At 39.6% G+C, this 25,421-nt stretch overlaps 1 protein-coding gene across 4 annotated transcripts in view; it reads right to left on the reverse strand.

Annotated features, from left to right (window-relative positions):
• Cltc (clathrin, heavy polypeptide (Hc)) overlaps positions 1-25,313 on the reverse strand; it is a 63,216-nt gene extending 37,903 nt beyond the window's left edge. For 2 of the 4 annotated variants that reach the window (XM_006533985.2, XM_006533983.2), the window contains exons 1-5: positions 24,994-25,209; positions 4,817-5,024; positions 2,932-2,934; positions 1,322-1,590; positions 251-412 (exon numbers count right to left, since the gene is read on the reverse strand). In XM_006533985.2, the coding sequence (XP_006534048.1) occupies positions 251-412; positions 1,322-1,590; positions 2,932-2,934; positions 4,817-5,024; positions 24,994-25,035 (684 nt within the window). In that variant the 5' untranslated portion in view covers positions 25,036-25,209. Of the gene's footprint in view, positions 1-250; positions 413-1,321; positions 1,591-2,931; positions 2,935-4,816; positions 5,025-24,993 lie in introns of all 4 variants that reach the window. The other 2 variants (NM_001003908.2, NM_001356393.1) reach the window with 1 other exon arrangement.
• Positions 25,314-25,421: the final 108 nt, after the last annotated feature.

Below are 25,421 nucleotides of genomic sequence, written 5' to 3' on the forward strand. Positions count from 1 at the left end.
AGACACTGCTAAAAGTTAAGATCCTCAGATGGCAGAATAGGATTATATTATATTATATATATAATTTATATAATATAAATTAATAATAATAATTAATAATATATTATTATATAATATAATTTATATTATTATATTTGTCAGGCACCACAAATCTGAATACTATGAAACTTAGGAAGAAAAATGAGTATTTTTAACTTAGATGACAAAGAGCAAAACAGACTCACTAAAATAATTATTGGACACAACTTACCTTTCCTCCTGCCTGACCCCGCACAGCAAAACAAAATAATGTTGATTCTTCTGCATTTCCTTCCATCTTAAATTGTGCAAAACTAGCTGCATGCCCTTCAATAGGCTGAGAAACTTTCCTATCTACAGAATACAGCTGCATAGCTCCAACCACACGATTTTGCTGCAAATAAAAACAAGAAACAAAAATCTTTAGAGATCCAATGACCCAGCAGATCTCAGATTCAGTTAGTGAAGCAGTTACAATAGTTTGCCAGCTTCAGCAGTACTTGTCACACACACACACACTCTCTCTCTCTCTCTTTCAGATTTATTTATTGTATGTATATGAGTACACTGTAGCTGTCTTCAGACACACCAGAAGAGGGCATCAGATCCCATTGTAGATGGTTGTGAGCCACCATGTGGTTCCTGGGAATTGAACTCAGAACCTCTAGAAGAGCAGTCAGTGCTCTTAACCAATGAGCCATCTCTCCAGCACCACATGTTAGTCTCTTATTGTAGATTGATACTTAACTTTAAAAGTTTAACTCCAAAATTATCTTATTAAAGTCTAATGTGAATAAAACATGTCTCATCCTGTCATCTCTTTACCCATCTTACTACAACAATACAGATTCACTCTGAAGCACACTGAGACTCCAAAAACATTCTAATCACTCAATCTTTCCTTAATCTGTGAAAATTAAAAACTGATAAGAGGGGGGCTGGTGAGATGGCTCAGTGGGTTAGAGCACCTGACTGCTCTTCTGAAAGTCCAGAGTTCAAACCCCAGCAATCACATGGTGGCTCACAACCATCCGTAATGAGATCTGATGCCTTCTTCTGGAGTGTCTGAAGACAGCTACAGTGTACTTACATATAATAAATAAATCTTTTAAAAAAACACAAAAACTGGTAAGAGTACTCAAGTTTCACGTCAGGTTAAAGGTATAAGCCAACAATCACTAAAAACGAAAACCTTTCAAAATAAATCAAATTCAGTAACATTGGGTTTAAAGACCTAACTGAAGTGATATTGAACAAAACAGGGCTTTAGGCCACTTCTTCATCACAAACTAACGAGAATTACCTGTGCAGATATGCCAGTGAGAAGCAACCATTTCTGCTTTGCATCTGTACGGTAATTGATGATCTGGCATCCTGCGAGGCTAGAATGACGATCAAACATTTTCACTGGCTGAGACTCTCCTTCCATACTCCAGTGATAAACTGCATTATCCGTAACAAGAGCAACCGTATTCAAAGAGATCCATTTCCAGAAGGTGACATCATCAGTCATGGTATGGGCCTTCATTTTACTTTTCATTTCAATGTTAAATATCTGAAGAGTTTTGCCAGCTGAATAAAGAATTAAAGAATAATGAAAAAGAAGCAAAGTTTAAAATTAATACCTAGCTAACTATCCCTACGTTCCAAGTAATGTGGTTTTATCCTGGGACTAATAACTATATGAGTCACATTGCTAGAACTACAGCTGAGACCAAGCAAACCAATGTACACCTGCACCCTTAGGCAAAACTCTTTATTACCTCTAATGAACACAACGGCAATACTATAAACATGTGACTTCTACAGGATTCTACATCCAAAGTGAAAATAAGACTAAGGAAAAGCTTTCTTACTGATAAAAAACAGAGCTGTAACTTTCATTGCATACTTAGCTCACACATAAACTAAAGTAGCTGTATATACAAAAGACAAAGCCAATCTAATAGAAACACAAGGAGGAAATGTCCACTTTTTAAAATGCAGTCATCTCTCACCCAACTCGATTTTGTGGAAACTGCGTTTTGAAAAGAAGTTGTATGTCAACTTTGCTGGTCACCATAGTGCATGCTACATTTAACTGGTCTAAGATACAAAGGGAAAACAGAAGTGCTGGAGAAAGAAGAGGAAGACAGGGGGAGGGTGGTTTCCAATGCTGTTAATATACTGGAGTGAGAACAAAGTCCAAGCTTCATCCAGTTAAGACAGTAAGCGTTTAGTAAAAGTAGGGGAAATTCGCATTTAATGTTAAAAGTCCAGAGTCAGATGCAAGGGCTTATACTTGTCGTTTGAAATTTGTCACAGTCGGAAAGGTGATTTCACTGAAATCAACAGCAGTCAAAGCCCAGAGCCATGCCTAGGCTCTGAAGGATAATCCTCAGAAACTGAGGGTAACTCTGTTCCTGAGCCACGGAGAATCTGGCTCCTAAAGGACAAAAGCTGTCAGAGTGGGAGGGTGACAAGGGAGGTGGGAAACAGACAAAGCCTAAGAGCTTTGTACGGCAACCCATCGTACTAAACAACAAAGCCTTCTTCTATAAGACAGTGTATGACTCCCATCCCACACGGCTTATAAACCACAACCAGACTGGAGAAATTGTGAAAGTTATAGTCCTGTTTATAAAAAGAAGGCATGAAGTTTAAACTGGCTTCAGAGGGAAGCAGAATATTTAAAGAATTTGCTTTTCTTTACTGTATCCATCAACCTCTAAATAACTAGACTTTTATTCTGTTTTACATGAAGGGGGCTAGACTATGTGTAAGCGTCTGGGGAAGGAACAAGGGATAATAGCTATGAAGTAGACAGATAGACACAAAGTATAACACACTATTTTGCAAAGCTATAAATTTTTTAAATCATTCTTTTTATAGAACAGGACAATGACTAACACAATCTAATTTAAGGTAACTCACCATCTGCACACATAAGAAAGCATTAAGAAATGTGATAAGATAACAGTAACATTAAAAATAGAAAAGAACTTGGCAAAATTCAACTGATGGCCTTTAAAAAGAGAAGTGTGATGTATGCAAAGCACTCGAATTCAAATTATTTAAGGAGGTCGACAGACATTTTAATACTTTAAAACGTAATATACTTTTAGGTAAAAGCAAAATGTATACTATCCCAAAATATCTGGTCATAGGTAAAAGGTGAAATATCCTTTCTGAAGATGAGATCAATTCTGCCTGACATAAATTCTGATGTTATGTTGACTAGGTTATTCTTAGCTCCCAACCTGCCAGTAAGATACTCCAAAATGTTCCAAAACCTGTACCACGAAACTAGAAAGTTCAGGCTTCTAATCTTTGACTTTCAGGTTAGTTAGTGATGCTCACGAACAAAATCTATGCAGAGATTCCAAATCTAAGTCTGTGAACTGTGCAGCAGGGAAGGAAAGGCATTTGCTGACAAGCCAGCCCCACATGATGGGAGGTGAACGGACTTCCCTGAGTTTCCTTCACATGTATGTCCCCCCACATAGATAGACAAAATAACAAACAGAATGTTCTAAAAAGAATTCTAAAAATCTCCTCAAAGCAAAAAAAACTCTCAATACTTCTAGACCCAAACTATTCAATTAAGAATTATTCAAGATGTATTTTTAAAGATTAAATGGGCTGAGCATGGTGGTGTATGTCTCTGATCCCAGCACTAGGGAGGCAGAGGCAGGTGATCTTTGTGAATTTGAAGCTAACCTGCTCTAATAGCAAGATCAGGACAGCGGGGGCAACAAAACGAGTGACCCTGTGTCACCAAAACAAAACTATACACCAAAATCAGGCCCCCAGTTTGAATGACGTGAAGAAAAGACAGGTTGAAAAGCTCAGTGCCTCTAATTCATCCACACTTTATAAATTACCAGGAAACTGAATTCTCTTTCTTATTATCAAGAAAAACAAAGGCTGAGATATAGCCCAGTACCAACCCTCTGCCCACTTGCCTAGCATGTGTGCAGCATTGGATCCAATCCCTAATTAAAGCACAAAGGAAAAGGAGGCAGTTTTAAATGCTACTTCAAAGGTCTAGCAGTTTGCACCTAGACTTCTTAGTCTTAGTAACTTCTAGTTTTCTATTGTACCTTCATTCTAAAGTTCAAAGGAAAAGAAGATAGGTTCTCAGATAAAATGAGATTGTTTAACTCTATTTAGATTGATCCGCAGCATTGCTCCCTGTGGAAACTAGTTAGTTTGGCTGGGCCTGGCTGCCCACCCCTACGATCTCAGCTACTCAAATTCTCTTAGGTAAGAGAATTCTAGTTCAAAGCCAGCCTGGGCAACAAAGTAAGACTCAACTAAAATGATGATGATGGTGATGAATTTTAAAAACCGTGTGCAGTTATTCTCCCCAACTCTCTCTAACAAGTTTAAATTCAAGCCACTTTTAGCACTTGATGATCTAAGTGAAAAGAAGCCTAAACTATAAAAAAGGCATAGAATGGAGAAGCTGATTGTTACAGTAACCACTGAAATGTTTAGGTCCTAATATTGTTATGACTTATTACAGAATACTACTTTCATTCCCCTATACAGAAATGCTTTTAGCCTTTTATCATGTCAGATATAAAATGTATATATCGTAAAACTTACAATTATTTCAAGTATATCTATTCTACAACATTTCAGAGAAACATTCAAGGTTAAAATTACAAACACTAACTCAAGTTCAGAATTAATTTCAACTTTGCAGATCTAATTAAATTTATTCAACATATAACAGAAAAAGTACAAGTCAGTAATTTTATTTGCATACAACACACATAAGAATTTCAAGAAAAACATTCACAATCCTTTATACCTTTCAGTGCAATCACTTTGCTGGCAGGATTCATGATGGCACTGTCTGCTGAGATTGGTCTTCGAATTGGATTACTTGGATCATTCATATCAATGATTACCACCTGGGCCTGCTCTCCCACTTTTTCTCTAATGCAGATGAATTTGTCTGACTCCATAGTCAAGGTACTGAAGCCAATGTTTGCTGGGTTGATACCCAGGTTCTGGAGCTAGAAAAAAAAATATAGACCATGTTACCAAACCTGGAAGTAAAATTTGACATTCATATATTATCATTATAAATCCTAATTTAACTATCCATGCCAAACCAATAGTGACAATAATGAAAAAGTAAATAGATCTTCTTAAAAAACGTGACATTCCGCTGCTGTAGTGTAACTTACAACTACAGAGGTCAGAGGTGAAGGTAAGAACACAGCAACTTCTGAGGGCTGGCATTTATGAGTCACGGGATTTATAATCACTGTTTCTTGCTGAGTTTTTAGATCTTTGAACCGTTGAACTTACTCTCTCTTACCCTCACTAACACTTAACACAATTATTTATCCACTTCATTAGGCCTCAGGGATCTGTAGTTTAAGCTAAAGTAATATTTTAAAAAGGAGTAAAAGATTTAAAAGGTCAGAATTCTTGGAGGAACAGACTACTACCCTGAGCAGACAAAGTTCCACACCTGTGCAGAGTCAGAACCAGCCCTATGGGCGGGGCTCTATCAGACGCCTCCGAAGCTGGGCGGAGCCAGTCTAGAGAACTCTCTCCAGAAACATGTGCTACTGCACAGGGGTACAACTGTCTTAAGGGAGCTAGAGATACTTCAAAATACACTAGAGAGTATAGACTAGGAAAGGCTTGAACAGGCAGGGAATAAAGATTATACAGAGACACAAGAAAGAACTGCTTGTTTGACAAGCTAAATTTACCTCTTTTTTTTTTTTTTTTTTTCTTCCTTTTCATTTTTCGAGACAAGGTTTCTCTGTAGCCCTGGCTGTCCTGGAACTCACTCTGTAGACCAGGCTGGCCTCAAACTCAGAAATCTGCCTGCCTCTGCCCCCCCCCCCCCGCCCCCCGAGTGCTGGGATTAAAGGCGTGCACCATCACTGCCCGGCCTAAATTTACCTCTTAAGAACAGGGATCTTGAGGCTCAAGAAATGGCTCAGCTAGCAGGGCAATGGTGGTGCACACCTTTGATCCCAGCACTCGGGAGGGAGAGGCAGGCAGATTTCTGAGTTCGAGGCCAGCCTGGTCTACAAAGTGAGTTCCAGGACAGCCAAGGCTATACAGAGAAACCCTGTCTCGAAAAACAAAACAAACAAACAAACAAACAAAAATGGCTCAGCTTTTAAGAGCACTGTCTGCTCTTCCAGAGGTCCTGAGTTCAATTCCCAGCAACCACATAGTGGCTCAACCATCTATGATGGTATCTGATGCCCTCTTCTGGCATACAAGTGTAAATGCAAATAAAGCACTATAATATAAATAGACAGATAAATCTTTTAAAGAATCCAAAACTTACAATATATGTAGAAAGAGCTATTTAAGAATTTTAATACCTGGGTATGGTAGCAAATGCCTTTAATCAAAGCAAAAGCAGATCTGAGTCTGAGGCTAGCCTAATCTACAGAGAGAGTTCCAGGACAGCCAGGGTTACACAGAGAAAATGTCTCTAACAACCACACACACAAAAGAAAAAAGGAAAGGAGGAAGGAAGGAAGGGAGGGAGTGAGGGAATTTTTGCTCTGTATAAAGCAGATACTATAGTATTTGCTCAATAAACAGTGGTTCTACAGATGGTAAATCTTTGAAAACCAAAAAGTGTGAGTAACAGAAGTCACCTGTTACTAGAAAGATTCTACTAGAATGGGTCACTAATCCTCTGGTTAACTAAATCCTTTAAAAAAAAAAAAAGAGCAGTCCCATCCTGCCCTCTTCCCTCCATGGTAGTGAATTTTCATGTTGTAAACTGAGAAAAAGCCCTTGTCCCCAGCTGTGCATTCCCTTTACTGTGCTGGCTGAGCAATGTCAGCTGTATCTTACATCAAACTCTCCTGCTACAAACAGGCCAGGATCTGAGTAAGGTCCAGAATAGGACTAAGACTCTTTTACTTTCACTTCCCTTTAACTCCTCAAGTACTACAGGTATAACCAGTAATAAAATGTAGTTATAACTTAGACATAGCACCGAGGACAAAAAGCCAAGTAGCTATATAACCATTAATACACACATGGCATTAAAGTAGAACATTAACCAGTTTTACAAGCTCAAGATATACTCTAATGCCAGGCAAATAGACAAACTATAAAACAGCTAACTTACAACAAATGTGGTTGGTTACTTCTTAACTTCAGGACTGGAGAAGGAATGGAAATTGTCACCAAATGTATGAATGGAACATGAGTGGTATTCAGAGAGGTCTTTTCCTTAGATAAACTAAATAAAACCAAGTTATCCATCTAGTTTCTGGGGAGAAATACACATCTGTTTTTAGACCCTTGAAGGATTCATGCAGATCATTTCCTTCAATAGTTGCAAAAAGTATTTCAATGGCTCAGAGTTCATACGGTTATCTACAGGAACACAGCACACTAGCCATGAGAACTATGACTCTAAGTTTCAACCCCAGACCTTTACCTACTACACTTTTGAATTTTTCGGATACCATTGTTCAGTTTCTTTTTTTTTTTTTTTTTTTTTGGGTTTTCAAGACAGGGTTTCTCTGGGTAGCTGTCCTGGAACTCACTTTGTAGAGCAGGCTGGCATCAAACTCAGAAATCAGCCTGACTCTGTATCCTGAGTGCTGGGACTAAAAGCGTGCGCCACCACGCCCGGCTTCAGTTTCTTTAGTATCTGAAAAAATGTAGACTTATATAAAAGTGTCAGCCAAACAGTGAAATTAAAAAAGTAATGTAAGAGCCGGGCGTGGTGGTGCACACCTTTAATCCCAGCACTGGGGAGGCAGAGACAGGCGATTTCTGAGTTCAAAGTAAGTTCCAGGACAGTCAGGGCTACACAGAAAACCCTGTCTCGAAAAACCAAAAAAAAAAAAAAAAAGCAATATAAAGAGCAAGATAGTGCCTGATACCATCTACATACAAGAGGATGAGGCAGAAGAATTCTGAACTACAGAGCCTCTGTCTCAAAACAAAAATCAAATTAAGGGTCTGGAGAGATGGTTCTGCATTAAGAGAATTAGCTGTTCTTCCAGAGGACAGGGGTTTGATGCCCAGCCTGACACGGCAGCTCCCAACCACTGGCAACTTCAGTTCCAGTGGATCCAATACCCTCTGTGGGTATCAAAAATATGTGTGGCACCCAGACATATATGCAGGACAACATCCATACACATAACACTTTTTCCAATTTATACACACACACACACACGCGCGCGCGCGCCAGGTGGTGGTGGTACACACCTTTAATCCCAGCACTCAAAAAGCAGAGGCAGGTGGATCTCTGAGTTTGAGGCCAATCTGGCCTACAGAGTAAGTTCCAGGGCAGCCAGGGCTACACAGAGAAACTCTACATGAAAAACAAGAGCAGAAGAAAAGGGGGAGGGAGGAGGAAGTAAGAAATGTTAAATGGCCTATACCTTCAGAGTATTTTACTTATAGGAAAAAAAATGAAGATTTGGTTTTAAAAGAATTAGGTTGCTTGCAATCTATATAATCCTACACTATATCCTTTCTTACTAGACAGACTCTACCAAGACCATTAGGCATTCGAACCTTTTGTTTTCCTATCAAGAATGTACTAGCACTATTCAAGCTATTCCACGTGAAACAGACATATACTTTATTTAAAAGTGAAAATAAAGCTGGGCGTGGTGGCGCACGCCTTTAATCCCAGCACTTGGGAGGCAGAGGCAGGCGGATTTCTGAGTTTGAGGCCAGCCTGGTCTACAGAGTGAGTTCTAGGACAGCCAGGGCTACACAGAGAAACCCTGTCTTGAAAAAAAAAAAAAAAAAGAAAGAAAGAAAAAAAGAAAGAAAAGTGAAAACAAAATTAGAGCTATATGTGGTGGTGCATGCCTTAAATCCTAGCACTTGGTATAGGTCGAGGCAAGCAGATCTCTAAGTCCCAGGCCAACTTGAACAAGAAAAAAAAAAAAAAAAAACCAAACTCAGGAAAGGAACAGAACAGAATGGAAAGAGAAAAGAAGAAAGAGGAAAGAGGAAAAAGGAAAAGGGGAACAGAATAGAAAGCAAGGGAAGCAGGCAGAAAAAGAACTGTGGAGTCAGTCAGGTTGAGAATGACCTCGCAGAGCGAGGGGGTTTGGCATAGACTATTCAGAGATTAGTCAGGATAGCCAGGGGTTTGGTCTAGTCCCATGGAGCACAGGTCAGGGCGTTTTTGTAAGAAAAAGGAGAATACTGGTAATGGGAAACCCATTATAAACTGAAGAATACATCACATAACTAAATATTTTAAGGGTAAAGGTGAAAAGACTTGGAAATACTAAAAGTTTGGTAGCTTCTATCTGTGATCCTACCTACTAAGGAGCTAAGGCAGAAGGAACCTATGTATAAGGTCAACCTAGGCTATACCACAAGACTCTTCTTAACTCAGGAAGAAAAAAGACAAAGAGCAAGAACAAGAGAGCAGCCGGGCTGTGGTAGCGCACGCCTTTACGCCTTTAAAAACCAACAACAACAGCAAAAAAAAAAAAAAAAAAAAAAAAAACCACACTTAAACGATGATCATTTGTACAACTAAATAAGAAACTGCTCTTTCCTAGAAAGTGTTAGCAAAGGACAGAGACCTCAAGGATCCTATTAGTTAACAGAAGAAAAGTGACTTGCCTCCACCTCTGTAAAAATTGGCAAGTTCTTCTCCCTTCCTGGTATTACTTGAGGCAAATGCCAAGGTTACTCACCCATTAGGTTCTGATCCTATTTTCCTGTAATACAGGCAAACAGAAAAATACCCTAACAGTAGTGAACAGGGTCAGCCACCATTAACTCTACTTCTGGCTTAGATGCACCAGTAGAGTAAGAACACATAAAAGGTCCCATACTAGTGTTTAATAATATTTGTACAGATCAAATCTTTAAAAATGCAGCCATACTTTTACAGTTTTTATTTTCAAAACAGCCAGAAAATATTAAGTCAACCATAAAGGTGTGATGGTACATGATATATGCCAGAAAAAGTGAAGCATTCAGAAGGCGTAAGTCTACACAACCTTTTATGTCCTTTTATGTAGGAGTGGTGGTGCACACCTTTTATCCCAAAGGATGGCAGAGGCAGGCAGATCTCTGTGAGTTCAAGGCTAGCCTGATCTACAGTGCAAGTTCCAACACAGCTAGGGATACAGAAAGCAATTGTCTTGAAAAACCAAAAGGAAAAAACCTTAGATTTATGATCTCTTGATTTCAATTTGGATCAAACTGGAGATGGAAGGCACTCTAGTCTAAGATTCTGTAGCAGTACAATATAATATTTCAACTTTCCACACCCTAAAATTTTTATTATAAATTTCAAGTAGCATCTAAAATAAGTTGCTTTTCTAGATTCCTCATAAAGAGCCCAAATGTCTGGATGTAGCCCTAGTTCTTCCACTAGAGTAAATAAAGTTCCACTAGAGTGGATCTGTGTATTGTTCCTTCCTCTCAATTCTCAGAGCTGAGAGGATTTAAGTGAAATGCTAAAAACCATGTCTGACACCATCAGGTCTGCATAGACACTATCAGTAACTACACACAGCAGAACAGAGGGCTCAGCTCAAGGCAACTGTCTTTCATTGCATTTCATTATCTGCTTCATTCAGCTGTCCTCAGGTCGTGGGTGTGACATTTCACTACACTGATAACAGTAGGCTCTCAGAAACTTACCCACGACACTGAAATTCTTTCTCTCCCAGGCTCATTTGTTTTTTAAGACAACCTTGCTATGTAGGCCTAGTGCCCTGCAACAAAGTATGTGCTCCAGATTAGCCTTGAATGGACAATAAGGAACAGGGATACTTAAGACTTCAAGGATGTGCTACCAAGTCTTTTCTTGCTTTCTTTCCTTCTTTTTTTCTCTCTTTCTCTTTCTTTCTTTCTTTCTTTCTTTCTTTCTTTCTTTAGAGAAAGACACTATAATTAAGGCTTATAATGCTGCTCTTTATTTTGCTAATTAAGTTTCAAAGAAAAGAATCTACAAGGCCGCGCCACATATTCCTAAAGAGTAACCCTCTTTAACTTTTTACTAGTATATAGAACAGCACTGCCAAAGTCTTCTATCACAACCGGTGTCTCCAACATGCTCGATGAAAAAGGAACCTGGTAAGGCTAATGTCATTCAAGTAAATAGTAAATTTAAATAATTTGATAAAAAAGTTCAAGTGGCATCAAAAAATTGCCGAATTCTTCTTAAAGAGCCCAAATGTCTGATGTGGCCCTAGTTTCTTCCACTAAAATTAACCATAGACAAGTTGATATCTGTATATTGCTTCATCTTAACCATTTGGAACGACACCACCTACTTACTCTCAGAATTGTAAGGATTTAATATGAAATGTTAAAACTAACATGAGGTTGGTTTCAAAAGCTGCTTTCTTCCTAAAACAGAGAGGAAAAGGAAATTTGTGATGCAGAAAACTCAGCTATGACTTTCAAGACAAGAAAGGAGTCTAACTGACAGCAGCTGCTTTATTTCACTTTAAAGATACCCCGCCCACATTAGACAACCAAACAATCACTACAACCTATTTAATAGCCCCCAAATGAGGGACAAATGTACAAAATTATACATAACTGTACCTTTCCAAAAATGCCTTGTATACAGCACATTCTAGATTTTAAAATCTCAACCTGTTGTTTGAGTTATCTTTGGATACAGTCAACATCATTGCAGTAACTGGCTAACTACGAGCAAGACCTGAGATAACCACATTAAGTCATGACTTTCTAGTAACTATAGCTTAGTTTTGAAAGATGTAACTGTATATTAATTTTAAGAAACACATGCTATAGGGTATATTGAGAAATAAGCATCACATCTGTCAATCGCTGGTAAGCAGTTAAGAAGTGCACTTAGTCAGAAAGAATACAAGTCAAATGAAATCAAACAGTTAAAAGGCTGGTGAGGCAGAGGTCCACGCTTGTGACTGCAGCCCCAGGAGGCTAAGGCAGGAGGATCACAAGTTTCCAGCCAGCTTAAGTTTCCAACACCCTCCCTCCCCACAAAAGTTAACACTTTATGAGCATGGATAAAACCTGGACCTGGAAATTCTATTCTAAATCGAAATTCATGCAAAAATGTTTTTTAAAACTGTAGACAAACTGAAAGCAACACAAAGTTGTGACTGAGATGGAGATTTAAACAAACCAAATACCAGGGGGTGACAGACATTTGGACTGTTTTGCAGCAGATATTCAGTTATTAAGTATTAGCAGCTAATAAAAATATAATTATAAAATGTTATTTTCTAAAGATATACACTCAAGTATTTAGAGGTAAAATACCATAGAAATTTGAATCCTTGTAAAATGTTTTAAGCAAAATTTAAAAAGTAAATAGGGCAAAATGCTATACAAATCCATCTAGACAAAATTTGAATCCTTGTAAAATGTTTAAGGAAAATTTAAAAAGTAAACAGGACAAAATGCTATACAAATCCATCTAGACAAAATTTGAATCCTTGTACAATGTTTAAGCAAAATTTAAAAAGTAAACAGGACAAAATGCTATACAAATCCATCTAGACAGAGGGCTAGAGATGCAGTTCAGCTGGTAGAGCACCTGCCCATGGGAGCGTTGAGACAATCAGGCCCCGTTGAGCTGGAGTACAAGAAGTTATGAAGCACCCAACACAGTGCCTCATAAATCAAACTCAAGCCTTCTGCAAGAGTAGTACATACTCTTAACAGCTGAGCCATCTCTCCAGCTCTCAGTTTTTGGTGTTTGTTGTTGTTGTTTTTATTGAAAAGGGGGCTGGTGCTTGGCATAGTGATGCAAGCCTGGATCCCTGCACTTGGGAGGCAGAGGCAGAAGCAAACAGATCTCGGTGATTTTGAGACCAGCTAGAGTTAAGTCCTTTCTTAATTTATATATATATATACTTTATATATATATATATATAAAGTTACTGATTAAACACACATCAGGCATTTAAGACCACACAGAGACACTGTATTTTAGGGAGTTCTGTCCTTCCAGTTACCAAGCCCTAGGACTACAGCTTGTTACTTACAGACTATTCTGAAACAGACTGCTGTGAATGCTAATCTATCATTTCCTAAGTAAGCTTTGCCAGACAACTGCTTTGCTCTTCCTTTCCTGAAAAGAACAGGTGAACCTTGGTAAGTCACAGAACCAGGAAACTCCGAGGTAAGTCAGCATCAAAATATGTAGTGACCAAAGCATGAGAACATTGTTAAAGGACTGCATGAACCATAAATACGCACAGTCTGGGAACACACATGCAGAACAAAATACTAGCAGAAGGCACACAACCAAATAAAACCACACTCCTGGAAGTAGTAAGACAGTTCCCCCACTAATCCCTCAGTCTCTGCCATCACTTGCAACTGTATTTGTGCCTACTAGATAATATGTTTGCTCTGCCTCATCCATCCAGTTCTCACATGGGATGGGCCAGGAAGAAATGAATCACAAACCATCTTCTCCAAAAGTACACCCGAGGAGGATGTGTCCCACTCAATGCCTAGTCAACTTGGAGCACAGCTCTTTAGCAGCTACATCAGCTGAAAATCTGAAACACATTAAAGCTTGTGTTTCTGACAACATTACTTAAGACTTACACACCACACGTTTCACAATTAGTGCTTGGCACACCACTTTTCAGATCCTTCTTGTTTCATCTGAACAGTGACAGCATCAGCAAGTGTGTATGCATTTCAGACAAAGCTATTTTCTCCATGCTCTATGGACACTTCTGGTAATTCCTGTAGCATGAAAGGACTTACTATTGGGAGCCACCAATTTAAAAGGCCAAGTTTTATATACCAGTTATTCTATAGGCATTCTATAGTTATTCTATAGGCATGTGCCTATAGACTTAGTTAACTTCCTAACTAGCCTAAGTATTTCTTTCATTCAGCCTAATTTCTTCTGTAAACTCCAAACATCCTGTCTTCCACTGGTAGTAATGTCTTCCACATTGAAAAACGCTGAGCTGTCACTTCACTAAGACCTTCCTAAAAACTAGAAAGAAGGATGTCAAAAACTGCAGTTGCTGTAGTTGTCAGGAAATAAAGAAAAATGCTGAGATTGCAGCAGTCCTTTGGTTTATTCCATCAACAGGATGTCAGCCATTGTTTCTGTTGGCTCCACAAATTTCAAACAACAAATAAAAACACTTTTAACCTTTGCTGATCCCACACTTAAAACATACATGTTTTGCCAGGCAGTAGTAGTGCACACCCTTAGACCTAGCACTCAAGAGACAGAAACAGGTGATTCTCTGTGAGTCTGATGTTCGAGACCAACCTACAGAGAGAGAGTTCCAGGACAGCTAAGACTACACAGAGAGGGGCTGGAGAGATGGCTCAGTGGTTAAGAGCATTGACTGCTCTTCCAGAGGTCCTGAGTTCATATCCCAGCAACCACATAGTGGCTCACAACCATCTGTAATGGGATCCGATGCCCTCTTCTGGTGTGTCTGAAGACAGCAACGATGTGCTCACATACATGAAATAATTAAATCTTTTTTTTAAAAAAAAAGACTACACAGAGAAACCCTGTTTCAAAAAGTAAAATTAAATTAAATTAAAATGTATGGTTTGTTTCTACTGCAGTCTCTGAAGGAATCACTTTTGGGAGGACTTTTGACTCTCAGCAGTAAATGGAAACTGAATGCAATGCAAGCAAAAGCCACAGCCAGAGACATGGACTTTAAACAAGATGATTAGTTGGATCATACTAGCGTCTCCTAAAGACATAAAGAATTTTTCCTACTTATAACCTACTACTCAATTAAAAAGACAAAACAAAAAATAATTCTAAATTTATTCATTCATTTAAGAATCCAATCATCAGATAAAATATTTGATCAATTTTCACCAAGCTCCAGAGAATATAGAAGTTTTATGCCTAAAATCTTGAAAATGGAAATGGCATTGCAAGATTAGGCCCTTTCTTATACAAATGCCATTGTGCAGGCAAAGAATATACCAAAGGGAGGAGAGGGAGCTTATTTTAAGAGCTCAAGAATGTACAGACCCTCAAAAGCAGAAACAGCAAAGGCAGGCAAAAGGCTCTGGGTTTAGTCCCTGAGACTGCACAAAAACGACCACAAAAATATCACCTACATGGCTGTTAGGTATGAACACAGCTATGGTATGGGCAGACAGCAGCGTTTCCTGGTATGACTCTCTAAATCCACTTTTCTAGGTCCTAACTCCTTGACACAGACTGTTCAGGTCAGTTCAACCCCAGCCGTGCCACTGCTGCACACTCTCCTGTGAACTTCTACTCTATGCTAGCAGACCTGTTAGAAAGTTAGACACAATGCTGTACTGCTCATTTTCTGCTTGAATTACTTATTTGTAGCATGACCAATTTACAGTTTACCAGGTGCTATAAGTTACAAAACCAGAATCATTTTATTTTATGGATTACTGAAATATTTTCTTGTGAGCTCAAGTGCCACAAATTTCAGGTTCACATGAATGAATGAAATTGCTTTCAACATAAAGAGTTTCTGGCTGTGTCAAAATCACTTAATATTAGCATTTCAGAAAGTTCAAACAAGATTGCAATTAGTTTGTCTTCAACTAACACTAACTAAGTAAGTACCTACTATTTGGCAACTTGATTGTCTTTTGTTGTTGTTGTTGGGGGGGTTATTTGTTTGTTTTGTTTCTGTTTTTGGTTTTTGGAGACAAGGTTTCTCTGTATAGCCCTGGCTGTCCTGGAACTCACTCTGTAGACCAGGTTGGCCTCGAACTCAGAAATCTGCCTGCCTCTGCCTCCCAAGAGCTGGGATTAAAGGCATGTGCCACCACTGCCTGGCGATTGGTTTTTTGTTTTTTTTTTTTGGTTTTTTGGTTTTTTTTTTTTTAAAGGATCTCAAATGTATAGTCCAGGCTAGCCCACAACGTGAGACTCTTCTGCCTCCCATGTGCTGGAATTACAAGCATGTTTCCCCATAGCCATCTTCAATCCAGTATTTTAAGTACAATTTTTGTATCAAACTTTTACTGTATTAAATTCTAACTTTATCACAATTATTACTGAGGAAATTGAGGGGGAAGAAGCAGATTTTAGGCTTTTAGGGACATGTATTCAAATTGTAGATCACCTTTTCCAAGAAGGGAAAAAAAATCCACCTCAGTAATATACAACCACTGAATAGGTTAAAGCTGAAGTCCACGGCGGGTGGTGGCACAGTCGCTCACACCCAGTGCTTAGGAGGCAGAGGCAGGTGGAGTTTAAGGCTAACATGGTCTACACAGCAAGTTTCAGGCCAGTTAGGATTATATAGTGGGACCCTGTCTCAAAAAAAATATAGATAGATAGATAGATATCTTGCTTTTGTTTGGTCAAGGAGAAGGGATATCTTTAATGCTTATAATAAGTTTTAGTTTATCATACTCATCTTGTTCCCTTCATATAAGCAAAGTTTGTTTCCAGTATCTAAAAATAACTTTTATTCCATTTATTTTGGTCTCTTTAGTTCCTAAATATGTAACTTGTTCTTGGACAGGCATGGTGGTACATGCCTGTAATCCTAAGACTCAAGAAGCTAATACAGGAAGATGCCAAGTTAGCTCTAGACTGGACTACACAGCAAAATCCTGCCCTCCCTCTGCCTGCCCATTATCATAGCAGAAACAAGACAAAACATAATGTGTGATTCCATTTATGTAAAAGAGCCACAAAATTAAGTCCTTAGAGACAGAAATCAGATTACCAGTTGCCAATGGATGGTAAGAAATGAGAGGAAGATTGCTCAACAGGTATTAACTTCCATCTCATGCATTGAAAATGTTTGAAAATAAATACACCTAACTGATGTCACATTTGAACACTAAGTCATTCAATTATTTATTTGGAAATGAGGCCTTCCTGTAAAATCTTGTCTGACCTCATACTCAAATCCTCCTGCCTCAGCCTCCCTAGAGCTGAGAATACAGGTGAGTGATGGGTTTCCAAGAGTTGCCACAAATTCGGCACAGGGTGCTGTTCACATTCATGTTCGTGTTAAAATGGCTAATTTAGGTTTTGTGAATTTTATTTAAAGAAAAAAAGAAAAAGGCTTGTAAAGGCTAGGGTGTTAGCTGAGAAATAAGAGCTTACACTTAACTGGGGCAAGGCCCTCTGTTTTATTGCCAGCAACTAAGCAAATATGCACACTCACATTCACATGCAAAAGCTTTTAGCCCCTTTGAAAGTATAAACTTTAAAAGATTCAGTAGCCTTAATAAATAACCCAGTCATTTGCCTTTCTCTACACAGGGAAAGTAAACCCGAGCTGGAGCTGGCGCAGAGGAGAGCACTTCCTGCTCCTCCAGAGTTAACCAAGATTCTTTCCTAGAGGATGTTTTATGGTTAAAAAGCAAACAAACACAAAACCATCTTGTCCACAGTTCAATATACCCACATACAGACTACTGCAGAATGGGGAAAGATAGGGGTTTCATGAATCATGTACCTCTTACGGGTTTCTTTTCACCTGATTAATCATTCTCAAATAATTAAGGTCCACTTAGAGTTACCAAGTCTACACATTTATAAATTCTACAAGCTAAACATGTGTAGTCATTGGTGGTTTCATTTCAGATGAGCAAGCTAGTTGGAAATAAATGACCTCAACTATTAACCGAATCCTACTTCTCAGCTCCTAAGATTCCGGTTCAATAGTTTAAGACCATCTCTAAGACCCCTTGGTGTGCATCACTATAGGTGCTTCCCTTCCCTACTCCAGAAATAGCATAGGGATAGAAAATGAAAAGCGGGAAACAGTCTGGCAGAACTCCAAGAGCTTGGCTTCAATAGTGGGCAGATTGTAGTTTTGTCCTTCAACATGCTGTGCATGTATTCTTTAAGTAGATGAAAAGACAACTCTCTAAGGCAGTTGGGAGAATTAATATTTATATGTATAGAAAGGCTAAGTACTATACCATAAACACAACCTACACTATAAGCTAACATCACAGTTGCCAGGAAGTGTATACTAAATGAGGAAGTTGAGACAAGCTAAAATCCTGACATAATCAAATAAAACCCAAACTGGCATTTTCCAGAATTGTACACTGCAGTTTAAATTTCATAGTATGATGAAATGTGGCTTTAATGAGTTTGGTTCCTATTCTTTTCAGAAATAACTGAAAAAGAAAGGCTGCTTTATCTAACTTAAAAGCAAACAAAAAACAAAACAAAAACTATTTACCTTTTTAAGTCAGAACAGGAAGTATTAACACTGCATTAGTATAAATCCAAAACCATGAATATAAAGTAAAAAAAAAAAAAACACAACAGTGGCTTCAGAATGGAACACACACTTGTCATTAAAGAAAAGACAACTGGAAAGTCCCAAAGCTTCTACTTTGAGAGGAATACAGATAATCCTGGTCTAAAATTAACTTGATCCTAATCTTTCTAGGGTATTTCATTGCTGAGAACTTGGAGAAAACACCCTTTAAAAGTATCATCTAGCCGGGCAGTGGTGGTGCATGCGTTTAATCTCAGTACTTGGGAGGCAGAGGCAGGCGGGTTTCTTCGAGGCCAGCCTGATCTACAGAGTGAGCTCCAGGATAGCTAGAGCTACACAGAGAAACCCTGTCTCAAAACAAAAAAAAACAAAAAAAAAAGTATCATCTAGCCGGGCAGTGCTAGTGCACGCCTTTAATCCCAGCACTGGGAGGCAGAGGCAGGCAGATTCCTGAGTTCAAAGCCAGCCTGGTCTACAAAGTAAGTTCCAGGACAGCCAGGGCTACACAGAGAAACCCTGTCTCGAAGGAAAAAAAAAAAAAAGTATCATCTAAATAATTAAGGCAAAGAGAAAAAAACAAATGTTGGTTCATATAAAAGCTATTATGCCAGACATGGTGGACTGTGCCTGTAATTCCAGCCCCTGGGAAGCAAAGACAGGAGGATGAAGAACTCAAGGGCACATAGTCTAAAACACAGACAGCAAGAGCCTGTCTCCAAAACAAAACCACCCAAAGTAAAACTGCTGGGACTAGATAAATGGCTCAGCAGTTAAGAACACTAGCTACTCTTCTAGATGACCTGGGCTCCATTCCCAGCATCCATATGGTGACTTCTAACTGTCCAGGGGATCCGATGCCCTCTTCTGTCTCTGTGGGCACTGCACACATTTGGTGCATACATACAAACAAAAAACACTCAAATGCATTTAAAAAAAACTAAATATATGTATTAAAGAACACCTCAGTATAGAACAAACAATAGTGATAAATTTTTTAATGTTATTTATTATAATGTATGCGCACACAATGCGTGTGTGCATATACATGCATGCCATTCTACATATGTGGAGGTCAAAGGACAACTGTGCATTTATTCAGTGCAAGGGGTTTAAGTGTGTTTGGGTTTGCACAGCAAAGTGTCTTTACCATCTAAACCATCTCACTGACCTAAATGTAGTAAATTTTGCACTTAAAACTATATAGACTATTCACTGAAGAAAGTACCTTGCCAAACGGAAAATATAAACATTAAAATCTAATCACTATCTGTGTGATTAGCTTTCTCATCTATAAAAGGAGGCTAATTTGAACTATCCAGAGGGATGAAAATAAAATGTTTAACAAGTTTTTAAATATTCAAGTGGCTGTAATAGTCAATAAAGTTTGATTTTGTCAAATTAAGTTTGACAGTTTTTCAGAGTAGGAAAAAAAAATACTTCCCATAACACAAAAGAAACTCAGAACCCACATTTGACAGGTGTACTTTGCATTAATACATTAAAATCCAAGCTTTTGGCCATCTTCAAGTTAATAGCATTAACTAGAGTTCATGGGTTGATGGAAGACACCTATAAGTATGATTGCCACTGGCTTACAAGATAAGCTGATTTCATGTAGTTTTGGCAAGGCATATACATAAAATTAACTCATTCTAGTATAAAGGAACTATCAACTATGAACTTATTTCTCACATACTCGGTGAGCATGTTCACTTCACCATTACCACCTTAAAGAATGTGGAAACAGGGGCATCAGGAGCTTGAGACCAGCCTTCTTGACTACAGCTAAGAGACACCCCATCTTAAAAAAAATAAGTAACAAGCTAGGCAGTGGTGGAGCAAACCCTCGATCCCAGTACGTGGGAGGCAGAAGCAGGTGGATCTTTGTGAGTTCAAGGCCAGCCTGATCTACAGTACAATTTCCAAGACAGCCAGGGCTATACAGATAAACCCAGGGGTAGGGAGGACAAGACAGTAGGATGTAGTGGGGCACAGGCTGCAATCATTCTAGATGCAGGGAGACTAACAAATTCCAGATTAGTACAGTCTATACAATGAGACACTGTTTCTAAAAAAACAAAAAACAAAAAAAAAAAAAAACCCAACTATCTTATTCCTACACATGGCCATATGCAGCACCACACACTGAGCCCATGAAACATGGTTACTGTGACTCATTTTCCATTACTCCAAGTCAAATAACCAACAGTCAGTAACCAAGTCAACTATTAGAAAACTCCAGAAGGGTTGGGTAAGGTGGTGCACACATGTGATCCCAATGCAAGAGAAGCAGAGACAGGTGGGCTGCTGAGTTTGAGGCCAGCTTGGTCTACATGAATATCAGGGCATTTAGGGCTACATAGTTAAGACCCTGTCTCAAAAAATAGAAATTAAACCAAGATAAAACAAAACAGAAAAGCGTAAGTAAATAATTCAGCCATGCAAATTTGGTCTTCTTACAATAAAGCATATAATCTTTAAATACATACCAAGTACTTCCCATGAAGAAAAGGTCTAGATCAAGATGTCTGAATACAAAATGGCCATTTTGAATAGAATTTCAACTAGCTAATTTTATACTGAATATATCTAAAATAGTATCTTGGGTATAATGTGTTAAATAAAACATGAACTGCACCTATATTTTCCCTGTTACTTATGACCATCACATGTTTCTGATAGTCAGAACTTGTCTCACTGAGCCAGCCCCAAGACTTCCTTTGTTCACTGTATCACATCACTAATCATACTTTAAACAAGAGGAAAATCTCTTCTCTAGGCCAAAGTCCAACAGGAAAGAAAATAGTAGGAAATCTGTGTAGTTTCTTGTTCTATTTTTAAAAAAAGGAATTATTTATTTTATGTCTATGAGCACACTGTAGCTGTCTTCAGAGGGCATTGGATCCCATTACAGAGATTGTAAGCCACTATGTGTTTGCTGAGAACTGAACCCAGGACCTCTGGAAGAGCAGTCAGTATTCTTAACCAGTGAGCCATCTCTCCAACCCTCTTGCTCTCTCTCTCTCTCTCTTTTTAATTAGATTTATTTATTTTATGTACATGAGAATTTTGCCTGCATATACCTATGTGTGCTACATGTGTGCCTGGTATCCTTGGAGGACTGAAGAGCCCCTGGAACTGGAGTTACAGGAGATGAGGAGTTGTCTGTATGTGATGGGAACCAAACCCAGGTGCTCAGGAAGAGTTAACAGTCGCTCTTAAGCACAGAGCACCTCTCTGGTCCCTTGTAGCATCTCTTAAAGGCAATCACTGCAGCAGGGCATGATGATGCAGGCCTAGAACCCCGGCACTCAAGAGGCTGAGAAGCAAGAGGATTTTGAATCTGAATCCACTCTGGGCAACATTAGCAAGACACTGTCTTTAAAATATGATTTATGGTCAGGTGTGATGGAATATGCAATAATTCCAGCACGCTGGAGCCAGAGGCAAGCAGATCTCAGTTCAAAGCCATCCTGTTATACATAGTAAGTTTCAGACCAGACAGTGCGATATAGTTAAGACTCTGTCTTAAAAACAGAAGAGGCGATCCAAACCCCATTCTGACTATGGCCCCTGAGTACGGCCTCCAGCCTTAGTCTTCCACTGTTAATGTGAGACAGGACCAAGGGCTGAGTGAGGACACAGCACACAACAGAAGTTGGACTGCTCTCCTCCTCACTCTCTAGCCCTCACTTATCAGAAACAACTGTCCCAACAGCACACTACCCAAGTTCCCAAGACTTTAAAGTGAAAACCATAGTTTTGCATACCTTAAAGTATAATCCCAAACAGGGCACAAGTATTTTCATTAAAATTGGCCAAACTCCTTAAAGCTGAGTAAACTAACCTTTAAGAAAATTCTGGGGGGGGTGGGGGGGGAGGGAATCGGTCTTCATTTAAACTATTTCCACGGTAGATTAGAGTCTACTTCCAGGTGGCATGCTCTTCTAGTCTTCCTAAGCATCTATTACTGCTTTCTCTTTGAAACCAAAACCTTCTTAAGAATCCTACTATTCAACTCAGCAACACATTGCATGTCTGTGTTTATGGATCAAAGAGAGAAGAACGGGGTGGAAAGATTTGTAAATGAAAATTAAAAGTATCCAAATGCTCAACAAAATGTGTCAATTGCAAAATGCTTAATATGCCAGGAACTGAAAATTGCAGGCAGTGGGGTTTTGTTGTTTTGTCCTTTGAGACAGGGTTTTGCTGGCTGGCACTGAACTTTCTGAGTTCTGCAGCCTAGAATTTGTTCAGAATCTGCAACTCAACAAAAATTCCTTCATCACATAAAATATCAAAATTATGTGATATAGTTCCAAGCCTTGATGACAGATCTTCATCTAAACAAATGCACAAAGGGATATGAAAATAAATAGCAATTTTTTATTTGCAACATTCTCATAAAAAGTTTAAAATAAATTAATTTAGAGTTTGCTGTTAACTTTCACAAGTGAACTCTACACTCCTTACTTCCCAGTTCTCCTAAATGCTTTAGAAAGTTGTTTTCTAAGCAGAATGGCAGAGGCTGGGCAATCAAAGACTTAAGATGACAACTGGAATAATCCTTACACTGTATGTTTGTTTGTTAAAAGAGAGGGAATAAAAGTCTGAGATCAGAAGATACATTATCCTTTCGGCACACCTGACTCTATCTACTAGAGTGGGATCCTACCAGCCAAAGCCTAAAGTGTAATGAGGTCCTCCAGAAAATAAGCATCCGAGATCTTCAAGTGTATCTGTAAAGCTATTTTATAAATATTCAAAATCTTTAAATTTTGGAAAACAGTTTCAAATATTTGCAGAAATTGCTACTCACATGCCACACCTGCATTAAATCTGTTTTTAATTAGTGACAAGTTTGGATTCCAGTCTGTAAGACCATTCAACAATTCTGGTCTTGAGTTTAATAGAAATGAAAAACTATTACTCAAATCACCAGCAACGGTCATGTCATCAGCAGTTGTCTTTGCTTCTTTTGTGTAAGGTTTATACACATATTTGCAGAAAGCTATTTCTGGTAACTTCAGTGTGGCCAAGTGTTAATCCCAAAGATGGGAGAAGAAAAAACAGCAACCCAAATCATGGTCAAATTAATTAAAGCAAGCAATTAATTAAAGCTAGATTTTTTTCTGTTGTTAGTGTACACAGGCTGCCTCCCTCTTAACTCAGCCTGAAGAGCCCACTGTCCACTAACATCCAGAACAGTGCTTTCCTAACACTTTATATTCTTAACAGAGGAAACTCAAGCTTGAATTGAGAACAAAAATTAACTTCTCTGTCAGCATTGTCACTTGACATTTTTCAGACCTTTACAAAATAGAGATCTTATTGCCAAAATCAGATGAATTATTTGAAAACTAGTGATGACTGAAGAAAATGTATTCAAGTCATTTAATGGGCAAAGAAGTCCTAAAGTAAAATAATTCGTTAATGTTAGCAACACGGTAAAGTCTATAAAGAAATATTTAATTATTTTACTTGGTGCTAAATTTTAGTTAACCCTCTTTATTATCAAACATCTTTTATGTATATCAATGAAGAAAAGTAAATCAGATTGCCTTCAATGATAAAGCACTCAATAAGTTACCAATATTTGAACTGGATCACTGCACCTCCCCCTCATGAAATTAGCCCTTCAGAAGATGCAGCTGAAAGCAGATTTCTTTATGGGGATACTTGAGGGAAAGTAAATTAATATGAATAAATTATGATGTCAAAGAGTCGGGACAAGTGAACCAGGAAAATCAGCAGTTCAGAAGAAGCGTAATTCAGCGAAGCCCTCCAACAGTCACCTGCCTAGGCCAACTGCTGGCAGGTTGCCAGGTTAGACAATGGTGTATTGACTCCAGGATAAGGTGCAGTGGGGGGCGGAGGGGGGACGCCCCAGACTATTAAAAAGGAGCCAGTTACAGATCAACTTGTTAGGTACTGACACAGAGCAGGTATGCACTTAAACCCGGCTCTGATGAATTCCACGCAGTCCTGTGAGACATACTCCTGCCGTAATCCCACAACTACCTGCTAAATTCCAAAAGGCCATAAATAACCTCTAAATAACTCTCCCTACCTGCAAGAATCAAAGTGAGCCTAAGAGCTACACTAACCCTCTGAAGAAACCAAGAAAGGAAAAATATGCGCGTTCCCCTTGGGACCTTGACCCCAGGCACCGAGACTGACACCGCCCCTTGCCGCCCCTCTATCTTCTTTCTGTTCCTTCAGTGAGTGTGACCTTCGGTTCCTTATAGATTCAGGGAAGGCAAGCCACGAGCCACTGCTACCCTAACCCCAAGGTGCCTTTCTCAGTGGTGAGCTGCAGAGGGAGGATGCAGCTCCTCCCCAACCCACCCGCCACACAATTCCTGGGTGCAGACTCGATGTAGAAATGGGAATAGACCAAGGGAAGGTGACAGCCCCGCGTCGCTCAGGGTTAACGAGAAATCTTGCTCTGGGAGAAACGCGCGAGAAGCTCCCCCACCTAGCCCCTACCCAAATGAATGAACTGAGTAAAATGGGAAGGGGGGTCTGGTATGCGCAGTTCTTGCAATCCAGGAAGCAGAATAAGAGGTCGTCAGACGTAAGGCCTGGCCTCGCCGCCCTTTGCACTCCGATTCGTCATTTCCATCCTAGTCTCATATCATTTAACCCTTTAAGCTTTTAAGACACTGTCCTTCCTCCACCTATGCCAAATACCGACACCCCCCACTCCCCTTCTCTCGATCCCTTTCGGGCCAGGCCGCTAGCTTCTTCCTTCCCACGACCCTCGAAAAGTCCCTCAGCAGCCCCGACTCACACGTACCTGGAGATGCTCCTGAAAGCGAATGGGCAGAATCTGGGCCATGGCGCTGTCGGGGAGTATGGTCTCCTCCTGTCACTGGGGCTGCAGGGCAGTGCCTGCCCGGGCTCTCCAAGGGAGAGGAGGAGACGGGGAAGGGGAGGGGAGGCTGGGCTCAGAGGGATACTCTCCGGGGACGCAGGGAACTGGCAGGCAGACGAGAGAGCTTGGGTCGGGGGCGGAGGCTCCAGGGGCCGGGAGAGCCGCAATGGCGGAACCGGGAGCAGCGCAGACTCCGGAAACGGCTGAGCCCTGCGGAAGGATCCCGAGGCAGAACTCCGCCCAGTCTCCTCACGCCGTCCGCCTTATGTAGCCTTCCACAGACGCCGCGCCGCGGTCGGGCGTAGGGATTCAGGGACGCAGTGCGCGGAGCGCTCTTCGCTGATGCGGCT

Source organism: Mus musculus, chromosome 11, assembly GCF_000001635.26.
Source record: "Mus musculus strain C57BL/6J chromosome 11, GRCm38.p6 C57BL/6J".
In the NCBI taxonomy this organism is placed as follows: Eukaryota; Metazoa; Chordata; class Mammalia; order Rodentia; family Muridae; genus Mus; species Mus musculus.